The sequence below is a fragment of the Anopheles coustani genome, chromosome X (genome assembly GCF_943734705.1).
Source record: "Anopheles coustani chromosome X, idAnoCousDA_361_x.2, whole genome shotgun sequence".
Classification (NCBI taxonomy): domain Eukaryota; kingdom Metazoa; phylum Arthropoda; class Insecta; order Diptera; family Culicidae; genus Anopheles; species Anopheles coustani.
In genome coordinates, this window is record NC_071290.1 from 5,199,724 (window position 1) to 5,213,057 (window position 13,334).

The 13,334-nt window shown below is 50.4% G+C and overlaps 1 protein-coding gene across 1 annotated transcript in view; it reads right to left on the reverse strand.

Annotated features, from left to right (window-relative positions):
- Positions 1-13,334, reverse strand: part of LOC131268668 (F-actin-monooxygenase Mical) — a 58,391-nt gene that overhangs the window by 17,877 nt on the left and 27,180 nt on the right. Inside the window, exons 5-10 of the mRNA XM_058270908.1 lie at positions 6,440-6,800; positions 4,919-6,368; positions 4,229-4,689; positions 2,845-3,093; positions 1,077-1,598; positions 294-987 (exon numbers count right to left, since the gene is read on the reverse strand). Of these exons, the coding sequence (XP_058126891.1) occupies positions 294-987; positions 1,077-1,598; positions 2,845-3,093; positions 4,229-4,689; positions 4,919-6,368; positions 6,440-6,790 (3,727 nt within the window). The 5' untranslated portion in view covers positions 6,791-6,800. The remainder of the gene's footprint in view (positions 1-293; positions 988-1,076; positions 1,599-2,844; positions 3,094-4,228; positions 4,690-4,918; positions 6,369-6,439; positions 6,801-13,334) is intronic.

A 13,334-nucleotide genomic window follows, 5' to 3' on the forward strand; every position in this document is an offset into this window, starting at 1 on the left:
CTTCACATAAAGATCAACTTATGACCATCGTTAAACACTTTCAATCGCTTGATGTATAGGAGACTATCGTAACTAAGCAAAAATAAACACGGTTGGCTTAATAGGAACCTCACACACAGCCTGATAATATCAATAACTAGAGGTCTAACTAAACAAATTTGTTACAAAATAATGTGGTAAACTTGTATATACTCTTATGTTGATCAGTAAAATTGTAAACAATGTAACAAGACAGAGTAATAAAAAAAATAGTGGTGTTGAATTCGACCCATTGATCAACTTGCTGTGCGCACCTTCACTGGAGTAGCTGTAGAAGTCGGCATCACTGTCGACCATGTTGGAGAAGCGCTTGTCGCTGATCCATTCGGCGGCGAGCTGCAGCGTTTGCACGCCGAGCGGCGAATCGGCCGTCTCCTCGTAGTCGGATTCACTGTCCGTGTCCGACTCGTCCGAGCTGGACAGCTCCTCCTCGGACTCGTCCGACTCGGTGCCGAAGTTGCGATCGGTCCACTCGTTCTCGTCGATCACCTCCATGTTCGCCTCGTCGTCCGAGACCCGCTCGGGCGTCTGAGCGTCCCGCTCGTGGTAGTCGACCATCGACGCATCGTTGTCGGCGAGCATCGAACGGACCGCACCGTCCACCAGGGCGGCGGTGGTGCGGCCGGCAACGCCTCCGGTTTCCAGCACCCGACCAACCAGCGGACCACCGGAGGCGCGCTGGCGCTGCGTCGATTTGCGTACGGCCGGTTTGACCGTCTTCGAGGGCAGCTTGAAGTGCGGCGTGCAGTAGAACCGACCCTCCGGGGCGTCCCGATCGAACGCGTACGCCCCGAGGCGCAGGTTGGTGTGGCAGTGGTGGCACTTCAGGCACGACCGGTGCAGCGTCAGCCCCTCGGCCGATATTTTCTCCATCAGGTAGACGCGCTGCTTGCAGAAGTGACACTTCTCCGCGACGCCGCTCGCCGACAGCAGCAGTGCTTTGGGATTCTGCGTGTCACAAACGGGAAAGACATTGCCGTTAGTCTCAAACACAACCACCTCGTCCTAGCTCCTTATGTCCTAACAGTTGTACATACCGATTTTTGCTGTTGTTGCTGCTGCTGCTGCTGTTGTTGCTGCTGCTGCTGTTGCTGCTGGCTTTGCTGCTTCTGCTTGTGGCTTTGGAGCTGGCCGGCGAGCTGGGCCACCTTGTTCTTGCCCCGCTCGCCCAGATCGAGGTTGTGGCCTTCCTTCAGCTGCTTATCGATGGCCTTCAGCGAGCTGTCGATCTCCCGGTAGCGCTCCTCGTCCTGCGGCTGCGTGAGCCGATTCTGGCGCGCCAGAAACTGCTCCCGGTTCCAGTTGGGCACCCGCTCCCGGCTCTTGCCGATGTCGGTCGCCTTCTTCGACAGCTCGATCTTGCGCTCGATCTCCTTGACGTTCCAGTCGCTGCTGTCGATCTTGCCGATCGCACGCAGCAGATCCTTCGGCTTCTTCTCCGCCACCGGTGTCGCCTTGCCGCCGATGCGCCGCTCCATCGACTTGATGCGATCGCTGAACTGATCGACACCGTCGGTGAGCCCGCGCGGATAGGCGGCCGCCAGGTCCCGCTCGCGATCCTACGGATTGGGGGTAACGAATTGCAACGCATTAGACACTCGACGAGGACAGCTATCATAGGCTCGGTTCTTGTAAAAGTGTACATGGTTGTCATAGTGTTATTATCATTTCACATCGTCGGACGCGCGGTAGGATGCGGTAGTCGGTAAAGTGTGGCTCGTTTGTGTTAGTGCTGTAACATTTGTGAAACGTTAGATACAACCAGTTTTTGCCGTTGCGCATGCAATTACGAAGCACCAGCTCAACACCCGGGAGTATTATTCTTCGCTTTGGCCTTTTCGAGGGCAATCAAACAAACACATCCGCAGCTCAGGATCACATGCACAGCGCGGTCAAATGGATGGATGGATGGATGGATGGATGGGTTGCCGACTCGTGAGTCAACCCGGCATGACGACCTTAGTGGGCCTACGTGGGGTTGTGGAGCTGTGGCCGGGGGAAGAGAGGGGGGTTTTAAAAGCTAGCACACCATGCGCCCAATGAGCTGGAATGAGGGTTCGAGGAGGAGGAGGTTAGACACATTAGAGGTTATTTACAGACTACCTACATGCCTAGATACATACATACAGGGCCGGCGGCGTATCGCTACGCACCAACCATTTGGCGTTATTTAGGGTAAAGAAGCCTCCCCGATCGCTATATGGTACAGATGAGTTGCAGGCTAGTTTCAGCTCATTACAAATCCTACAAGCATGTAAATTAGGCGACGAAGGCTAGTGGACCGTGAAATATGGTACATTGGTACAAGTAATCCTTGCTAGAAGGGGGCGACCGTCGACGGGAGGGTTTCGTGGAGCGTGGTTCATTAGTTACAATCGGCGAGAGCTTGGAAGCTCTTCACTAACGACAGGAGCAGAGCGGAAAACGTCAAACCAAAACTCATGCAAGGTAAACAACGGCACGACGACAGCGATCGGAACATCGGATTTCAGCTCGGACACATGCAGTTTGAGGTAGCGTTAGATTGCAAACGTCGGCAAAAGGGGCTAGCTCAAGAGTAGGACACATCTACACGGGCTTGGTTTGGCGAACCGGAACAAGTTAGACTGGCTGACCAGGCTGGGAGTTATGTATCAGACATGAAGAGTTCTCTCAGGAGAAGTGCGCATTCGGGGTTTAGCAAAACGATTCCCGCCTAGGGCGTGGGGTGTGTAAGCGTCCAACAAGGCACACACGCACACACACACACACACAAACGACAGACAGAGCAGCACACGACTGGACCGGCTCGCGGGTGTAGCTTACAGGATAGCGCAACTTGAGCTCGAGCTCGCGCACACGATCGTTGAACACCGGCGCCGACTGCCGGTACAGATACAGCGAGTAATCTTCGAACGCGCTAGAGCTATCACTTTCCCGCAGCAAAGTGTTAGCCTGCTGCATGTGCATGCTCTTGTAGAAGTTTTGCGTCTGCTGGGCGCGCGCTAGGCGCCGCTTCGCCTGCCGATCGAGCCGGTTCGCCTCGATATCCTGCAGCCGACGGGTGCGCTCCTCCTGCGGGGTGGGGGAGAGAGAAAGGATAAAGATGGCGCGGAAACACACGAGACACGACCCTTTAAACTCCTCTGTACGCGGGCAGCACGCAACACCTGCTGCTTTGTTCCGCAACTCCGAATCGGAAGGAGGACACTTAATGCTGTACGATTTGAAAAACAAAAAAAAACATGGCGACTTTACACTGTTTGTTCATTGTTTTGGTGAGGTTTAGTGAGGGTGTTAGGTGTCGGTGAGTGCGCTGGGTTACTGTTGATCATGTGCATATGTTGGTGTTGGTGTGAAAAAAAAACCCAATGAACTAAACAAAATACATTAGTGGCTAATGGTGGTTTTTCTTTTCCTTTTTTTTCTGTAATGATTATTTATTAGATGAATAATCGAGACGACAATGACATACACATCCTGAAGACATAGATGAAAACGAAATAATAATAAATGAAAAAAAAAACTATAAACAAACAAACGAAGCTTAAATACGTTCCTCCTGAGCAAATAACTAGGGCCGAACGGTACGTTACGGTACTGCGACCCATAGCGATTTGCGAATACAACCGAAAAGTACTAAACTAAAAAATATATTTCCGTATTTTACAAGCAGGGTGTTTGGTTATAAGTTTTTCAGCGAAACAAAACAAAAAATACACGATATCTTTCCGTTTCATACACTGGGACGCGCGTAGGCGACAACTGAAGAGAGGAGTGAAAACTTAAACGTGATAATGAAGCTTATACTTAAAGGTGGTTTAATTACGAGGAAGGAAATGGTTGATGGTGTCGAGAGGGAGGCGGAGGATTATGTGTTTTATATTAGAATGCGTGATATGAGTGTGTGTGTGTGTGTATGTGTGGAGATTTTTTACAATTATTTATTACCGAACAAAATGAAGTTCCACCCACATGGAAGTGCGGGGACGCACCCGGCCTACCTACATAACCTTCCCACCCTGAACAATACCCATATGTTATCCAGCGATTGACGGTCCGACGATTACGGGTGCGCCGCTAGCGCGGTCACCACCGACTGCGGCTGCAGAAGCCGCCCGTATCCGACCATCCGGGCGAACGGTGGCGTAAATGCAAAGTAGCTAAGACAGAGGGATACGAGAAAGATCCGTACGCTCTCGATACTTACGATGGTTGCGGACTTATCGTAGCTGCGGCGCTTCTTCGCCCGCTTGACCGGCTCGTTCTGCGGCGAGGCGACCGAACCGCGCGTCCGCTTGTATCGCTCCTCCTCCGCGTTCGGGTGGTAGTAGTTGAAGTTGCGCCCGGCACCGGAGGCCGCCACCGTGTCGAGCTGCTCGTTGGCGGCATCGTCACCAGCGAGCTCGCCTCCGCCACCGCCACCCTCGGCCGCCATCGCTGCGGCCCGCTTTTTCGCCACCAGCCCCAGGTTCGCCCAGGACTGTGCCGTCGACGTCTGCTGCTGTTGTTGCTGCTTCTTAAACTCGGCGTAGTCCAGCTTGAGGTGCTTGACGTGCGGTATCTCACCCCGGAACACGTCGCATATCTGCTCCAGGTAGCCGAGCCACAGCTTCTGCTCCACGCCCGCCAGCGTCACCGATTCCGGTCCGGAAAGGGCACGCGGTATGCCTACGGTAGGAAGAATATACGGTGAGAAAGAGTGCTGACCTTCAGACATTCGACCACGTACTGTACCGGATGTGCTTTTCAGATTTAATTTCATATTAGAAAACAATGGACTCTGAGTATCAAGCTAAACATTCCGTGATGTTAGTAAATGATTGAGAGTAAGCCCACTAACTTAAGGAAAGCGACATCCAGTAAATTACAGTAACGTTCACACAGGTCGGACACGTACCGAGGTGGTCCTCGAAGATCATGAACGCATGCTCGTTGCAAACGTCGGCACCGTAGTCTTCCAGCATGTCGAGATTGACCAGATCCGGACGGTAGCGGTTGATGAGCGTGCAGAGCACCTTGCCGTTGGTGAAGCAGTGCGCCGGTTCGGTGAGCTCGTGGACGAACGGTGCGTCCTTCAGCTGTGTCTTCACCCAGTGCAGTATCGTGGCGGCGAGCGACTTCGATTCGATCGTGCGGCGCTTACGCTTGGCCGGCACCTCCGGCGTGGTGTTCGCCACCAGGGCGTTCGCGTCGAACGACGTCTGCTGCAGCAGGGCCGGATCGTCGGTGTCGAGCAGGTGGCGCACCTGCTCGGCCCCGACGGCCAGCTTGTTCAGGTTGCGGTAGCGCGTGGACGGATCGATCGTGTACGAGCTGAATCGGTTGTTCATGTGCTCGGGCGTGACCTGCGGCAGCAGGCGGAACACCGACTCGCGCAGTGCGATCGTCGCCAGCAGGCTGTTGCTCGGGTTGGCGAACATCTTGATCGCGTACGCGGCGTCCATGCTCGAGAGGAAGCCGAACGCGCACCCCGACCCGGTCGGCCAGAACGGCTCGATCAGGCTGTCGCCGACCAGGCACGTCAGCAGGCGATAGTTCTTGCGCACCACCACCCGGCACGAGTACTGCGCGTTGTACATCGACGTAAAGTCGAACATGGAGACGTCCGGCTGGCCGTAGTGGTTGACGGCGAACTCGAGCCGCGGTATGCGGTACTTCGTGGCGAAGTAGGCCGCATCCTTCGCGTACTCGTACAGCATCTCCTTGTTGACGTTCGACTGGGCGAGCAGCTCGGCCGGGTTGGCGAAGTCCTGCTTGATCACCTCCTTCTCCAGCAGGCTGTGCTTTTTGGCGGTCATGACGAAGTAGTGCGTGTCGTCCTTGTAGTAGACGATGTTCTCGAGATCGACGCCGGTGCGCTCGTACAGCTCCTTGAAGAACGCCTGGTTGAAGACGAACGACACGCCGCTGATCTCCTGCGCCTTCACCTCCGCCTCCGTCTTCTTGTTGACGAAGTTGACCGTGATGGCGATGGCCAGCTTGCCGCGCATCTCCTGGTGCTGGAAGCCGGCGATCGTGTTGCGCTTGCCGTTCGCGCCGATCAGCACGTCGAACTCGTAGTGCGAGGCGGCGTGCTCCTCCGGTTGGACGGCCGCGCGCCACCCGTACCCGTCCGCCGGCTCGATCTCCTTCACGAACGACACACCCTCGTGCACCTCGACGCCGAGCAGCAGCGCCACCTTCAGCAGGATGCACTGCAGCTGCCGGATGGAGATGTGATCGATCGAGCCGGCGCAGAACTTGCCGTAGAACATCTTCGCGCCCAGCATCTTCAGATCGTGGATGACGAACGGCCACAGGTGCAGCACGTTGTTGCGGCTGATCCGGTCGCGCTTCTCCAACACGACCTGGTGGTAGTGGAAAGGCAAAAGCTGCTGGATTACACACGCCAAAAAACACCCAACGCTGTGCTACCTACCACTTTGGCACCGAGCAGCTGAGCTTCGATGGCCGACCGCAAGCCGCACGGTCCGGCACCGATGATGAGGACGCGGGTCTTGGCGGCCGCCTTCCCCCCGTTGTACACCCGCTGCGAGGCGCGGTTGTCCAGCTTCTTCCACAGGCTCTCCGCCTTCCAGCAGCTGATCATCGACCGGAGCTTCGGGTAGAACTCGGTGAACGGCCCCGGGCGGATGCCGATCTTGTCGCACATGCTCCAGTACAGCCCGAGTATCTGTCGCTGGCTGGTCGCGCTACAGAACAGGCTGAACATCTCCGTCACCTCCGCCGACCGCACATGCTGGTCCGAGGCGCTCTCCTCTTTGCTCATTTTGGTAACGCTGCAGACGAAACAGAGGGAGGGGGAAAACAGAACGGGGCATAAGCGAAATTGCCAAACACAACAGTGCACCCTTAAACATCTACCTGCGGCAACTGACAGCGAGTGTTATGGAAGAGTAATAATACCTACGAGCTTCGCAAACCTTCATCGATTGTTTCGTCTTACTTCTAGTGTGTTCTTCTTACTTCAACCAAACTCCAGAGTATACAGCCAGGAAACGGTCGACAACTCGTTCCAAATTTCGTTCCACCGTACCAAAAGCCATTCCATATGGAGGAGTCGTTCGATTCGATTGCTTCGTTTCATGAACCGTAAAACTGTTTTCGATACTGCAATTCAATTTTCAAAAAAGCCCATACTCCCAGATAACCAGATACGCGTACAAAACTTACATACAAATTCTCTGAACCGGTTCGTATCCGACGTCGCGCTAAAAAACGCACAGTTTCACGGTCTGCTAAACTGAAGCGTTTACCGGCTTCCGCCTTGTGCTAAAAACAAATTCTAACGAATGACGAGCTTCTCGAAACCTTTTGGCGCAAATACCAACTGCTTCCGAGCATGCAGTTTGCAGTCTGAGTTTCCATTCGGGACGCGAACGCGTCTTTAAATACTGGCCAAAGATCCACTCAGTAGGACGTAGGAATAGGACCAACCGGATCTGCCTAGTCAGAGGCTAATCTCGTGCTTGAGTGGTAGAGCTCATCGATAGTAAGCAAGAATTCGTGAACGCCAGCGAGTCCTTTCTGTTACCAAAATTTGCGACCTTATATGGAGCGGGAGGAGTGCAGAGTGAGATTACAAAAATAAATTCCCGATATGATACGGGGGGATGGGTAACCAGAATGGGTAAATACAGCGTTGCGCGCCGGTACAACCACTCTGTTAAAACACTTTGTGTTTGTGTGCTCAAATCGTAGATGAAGGGCGTCTCCCCGGTGGCGAGCGGAGGGTATATCAGTGTTATCATACGAAACACTCCAAACCCAACCCTCCCGCCTCCGGAACCAATCTCCAGCGGCTCTTACGAACTCTTGCTCCAGCTGCCTTCCCTTTGGAGCGTAAACACACCGTGCTGGAGGGTATAGGTAGCTGTTTTTATTTCGCACCACAATCGCATTCATTGATAGCTCCACCAAGTTCCCCTACCAGGGCTACTAGCTGATAGGGCGATGTCTGTTTTGCTGGCGCGTTTGTGCCCATTTTTCCATATATAGCAGCGAACCGAGTTGCCGCTTCAGCGTGGGATTTTGGTAGCCTCTACCACATCCGAATGCGTATAGACGTATCTGATTCTGACTGCATGAGAGATGTGTTGCTCCTGACGGCAGTAGTTTCTATTGGGAATTTTAGAGTTTGTTGAGCTAATGCTTCGTACATGGAGTAATGCATAACTCAGTAATACCGAATTAGATACATTGCATAATACTAACACATACATGACTATCATGGAATTACATATATTTATTGTCGCTACTCTGAGCTACTACTGCGCTTTTGCGCTACTACTGAGAATTTGGGCTTCTGCAATTACTGCTTCTTCTTCTGGTACTGCAGGGCCACTTGGCGTTCGAAGAACGCCTTCGCCTTGCTCTCCTTCAATAGCTCAAGCATGCGTATTTGTGACTCACGCTGAGCCTGGCTTGTGACCGGGGTAACGGGACGCACCTAAACAAAGATTGACGACATCATGAGGCATCAGCGCAAAGCAGTCAAACTTCCGAGTGATGGAAACAAAATGTTTAAAGAATGTTTGATTACCCCTGAATCGTTCCGGCGCACCGGTGTAACGCGCTTCCTCGGCTGGCGGAACCCAATAAGCGGCGGCTCCACCTTCGAACCCTGGCCCCCGCCGGCCGAGTCCCCGCCGGGACCCATCGGCGACGGGCCTCGTGCTTGTTCATTTTCGGCCTGCGAGATGCGAACGAAACGATATAGAAGTGTGTTTGGAGGATGGGTGCGTGGTGAGGATCTAGAGTGAGGTGGGTGCGTAGGGGCACTGGGAATGGTAGGATCTGTGTACGAGGGAAGTCTTGGGGGAAGAAAACTGTGTAGTGCCAGCTTAACCGATTTACCTTTCCGCCGTCTCCGATAGCTTCGTTATACTCAGTCGACATTATTCTCCTCTAAATCAAATAGAATGGTGAAGAACAGATGAGGTGATGTGTTGAAGGGTGTCAAACGAACAGCGTATGCCCATGCCAAAATGCTCGAGGCGTGAATCAGCTCAAAACCATAATCCTGTCGCGCTATTCCAGCGTAAATACATCTGGATAAGGTTCCGAAGCCTTATCGATTTCAAACGATTGCGATGCCCCACTGGTACTTTTGGCATGGGAAACACTGTAATCGGTGGAAGTAGGTGATGTGTTATACTCTCTATTGCAGGGCGGATACTATGTGCAATGGATGGCGTGAGTGGGAGGTGTTCCCGGTTTGCTGGATCTTCTCTTAATATCTACCTCAAGTTCTAATTAACTCAAAAGACCTGCTGACATTATCAAGAGATGACGAACTAGAGAAACCGAAACACTTGGCAAGGTGGATGGATAAGTTTCTGAAGTTCCTCGTGCGATCCCTTACACGACCTCCCAAACAGTGATGCGAGATCGATGATGTACCCCTAACGACAGTGAGCCGCTCTTACCGATTAACCGGGAAGACGAACGGGTGACCCCTTCAAGGTTGATTGTTGGTTTGTTGATCGAGCGAAACTAGGGCGCTTGAACTCCCTACGGTCGGTATTAATATTCGTTTCGAACGAACCTGAACCACTTTTCCCATTGCGCCATTGCCCGAAGCGAACGAACAAACGAATGTTTCACAACACTTTTAGAGAAAAAAAAACCATAACAAAACGTCTCAAGTACCGGGTGCAGGACAAAGATTGCGCAGGAGATGGGTGAGTCGGTACTGCCGTTTCAACAGAAACATATCAGGGAATCAAAGGTCTCGTCGGAGAGTAAAAGAGGAAACGGTGGTCGACACCGATTGCCAAACGACTGTAGCCAAAACAGTCTGCAACGGTGCAGAGCTAGATCAATGACACACGCAAAACGGTGTGCCTGCACGAGAGGTATTGAAATGAAAATTGAGTCATTAATTGCTTACTCTTTACGCATATCACAAACAAACGACAATCGGCCGACGTGCGACTGCTTCACGGTATCTAGACCGACATTTGTTTACGCGTCGTCAATATCTGCTAGATCGTCTTCTAACCTTCTTCCTTCATAACCTATACACCGGAACAAACCACATCTGTTTTGTTTTGCAGGACTAACTAGCTGTAACCCACTCAACGGGACAAATGTTGGAAGCAGAAACACATGAAGCAAAATATGCGATGCACCGGTTAACGTTTCATTTAGAACATCATTCTTCTGATCGCGGACTTGATGATAACAGCTGTATTCAGTCGTCTTTTGGCTTATCGCTTACAGCATTTTCCACTTAGAATGAACTAGAGAACTATTCTACCCCAAAAAAAGTGAGTGTTGAGAACTAAGTTTTAAGGTTGGAGGCGTTACACGAATTCAAGAGACCTCATATCTGACTGCGCACTCGAACTACAATTTCACACACAACCCGAACGTTTTGCGCGGATGCAACTGGACGTTTGGAGCTTTCCACCGCGCGAATGCGAGTGTTTGGCCCGGCTGGACCGTTTTCCGACTTTATACTCCCGGTAGCAGCTTGGCGGTGTGGCCCGGACAGGGACAGGATTCGGGATCGTGGGGAGGAACCAATCGGGGCCCCCAAAAGCCGGGGAGATCCGATAAGTACCTTTTTTTTATTATAACATAATGTCATTAAACAGCCGAACGCAGCTAGGCTGAGCGGGAAAAACATTGCGAAACAAATAAAAATCTATCCGGTTTCGCTTCCTTCAGCTTCCTTCAGCTTCTCTTCCCCCCCCTCCCCCTCCCCTCTTCCTCGCCTGTGCTACTCGTGTCCTGTTTTCGTTTTGATTAAAAGTTCGCTTACGATCCCCAGAAGTGATGCACTGCTGGTTGATGCAAAACGGAAACCGGTCCAGAAAAGAACTCCTCAGAGGGATGTGAATCAGAACGAGAAATATGGTCGTAAATGTGAGCTCGTAACTTGTTTCTTTTTTCTCTCTCTCTCTCTCTCTCTCCCTCCCTACGAAACAAATGCAAATTGCATATCGCGTGGTTTGAGGGCGATCCGGCGCTTTGGAAGCCCGTTTTAACACCGGCACCAATGACCATAATGTAGCTATAACGCCTGCCGACGGGGCTTACCACTACTAAATATCCCCAGCGGGGGTTCATGGGATTCGAAGGCGGGGGGGAGGGGAGGCAAGGGAATAAAATATCTTCGGGCAAATAAAATATCAATAATTGAGAGGACACTTTTATCACACCGCAAGCAAACCCAAAACCGAACGCACCGCACCCGTCGGACGAGAGATGATGGTTCCTATTACCCCCCCCCCCCCCCCCCCCCCCCCCCTCCTTCTCGTGGGGCGATTTAAACGCCGTTTTATGACCCGTCTTTTTTTAATTTTTAACGGCCCGGGAAATCGGTACCGCCAATAAAAATGCACTTACTTCAATCAAGGACGACGACGACGGAAAACAGTAAAATTAAAACGAAATTAGCAAACTGCACAAGCCCCAAGAGGCCCGAAAGGTTGCACGTTAGGAGCTTGTTTTACCAGAAACAACATCAACAACAACAACATCAAGAAAGAAATCAAACATAAAGTGAATAGTACAACATTAGAGAAGTAAAAAACAGAAAACAAGTGGCGATGCAAAATGGATACTATTATGGAGAGCAGAACAAAACGAGAAGAAGTTAACGAGTACGATGGGAGAAGATTCGGAAAAACTTGTCACCTCCAAACAGGCGATGGAGTGGAAAAGCGTTGATCAGAAAACTTCACTTCATTTTGAAGGTTAAAACGGGAGGCGGCGGCAACGGGGTTCATCGCCAGAAGGCAACGTGACGCAACGGGGAGGAAAACTCCGGGCGAAACAATCGGCATGCCAACGCTGTGGTAAGCCAATCGTGTAACCGTAAGGTGGGAGCTTTTTCCCAAGCTTTTGTGTTCGATGTTTTACACACTTTTTTCGCTGCATTTTTGTTTTCTCCCTCCCCCTTTGATGATGCTTCGGATCGAAGTCATAGCGTAGAGACATTATTTAACCGAAGAGCGAAACAGCGATAACCGGGCACGTATGGTGATGATTATGAAGATTTGCAGACATCTGTAACTTGTTTACTTGTTTCGAAACTTGAATGAAAATACCACGACCCGACGATCAGTTTATTTCAATTATGTGTCGATTCATTTTTCATCGTTTATAAGGTAAGGCACACACGGTCGGTAGGAACATTATGAAACATCTGAAGCAATATTCTTCAGCAGGTACTATTACATATTTTAGCCTTTTTTTTATATCTATGGAGTTTTGTATACACTAAAAATGCAACTAATACTGAACCGTCGATTCTGAAACAGTTCGACACAGTCTAAAGTTTACAACTGTACAGCAAGGTTTATACAACACGAGGAAATCGATGAAATATCTACTATTTCGAATAGGCCGTTATTGTAACTAGTAAATTAAAACATAACTCCCCGAGTATCGAGTTAAAACCATAACTCTGCTTAACCTTTTCTTCGTCGAGCATCGTCGGGACTAGTGATGTGCGCTCTGAGTGAGAATGAGTGAGTGATTCGAATCTTAATATTGAATGAACGATTTAAATCCTAACAGATAGTTTTTGTGACTCCCTTTGATTTGAATCCTTAACTGGGATTCGAATCCCAAAAGAATGAACGAGTGGGTAAAAGAGTCGCTAGTCGCCATAGAGATTCGAATCCCAAGTTGTGATTCGAATCCCAGTTTGGGATCACTATATGGGCGACTAGCGACTCTTTTACCAACTCGTTCATTCTGTTGGGTTGCGAATACCATATAGTGATTCCCAAACTGGGATTCGAATCACAACTTGGGATTCGAAACACAACTTGGGATTCGAATCACAACTTGGGATTCGATTCTCTATGGCGACTAGTGACTCTTTTACCCACTCGTTCATTCTTTTGGGATTCGAATCCCAGTTAAGGTTTCAAATCACCTCGAAGGTTAATAAATCATTTTACACGTTTTAAATCACAAAAGAGTGACTTAAAGATTCGAATCATCGTTATGATTATTCACTCTGATTCAAATCTCTAAAAAGAGTTGTTATTCTCATCACTAGTCGGGACTACTGATGACTAGAGTTTAGAAAAAAAAAACATTATTCACCTAACACTTAAACTTAAACTTAAATCAATAAAAGGAACGTTTTTTCACAGCCTTTATCATCGTCTGGCAATATCAATCCGGTCAAAACAGTAACATCAAAACGGTGTCGAACGCTTTTCTGTTGAAAAGAAGACCACGCTAATGGACTACACCCACGGAACAAGTAAAAGCGGGAGCTGCCTAAATGCAGTGGCAATCAAAAAGCTGAATATTGAAAACGAAAAGATAAGACGAGCAAAGGCGGT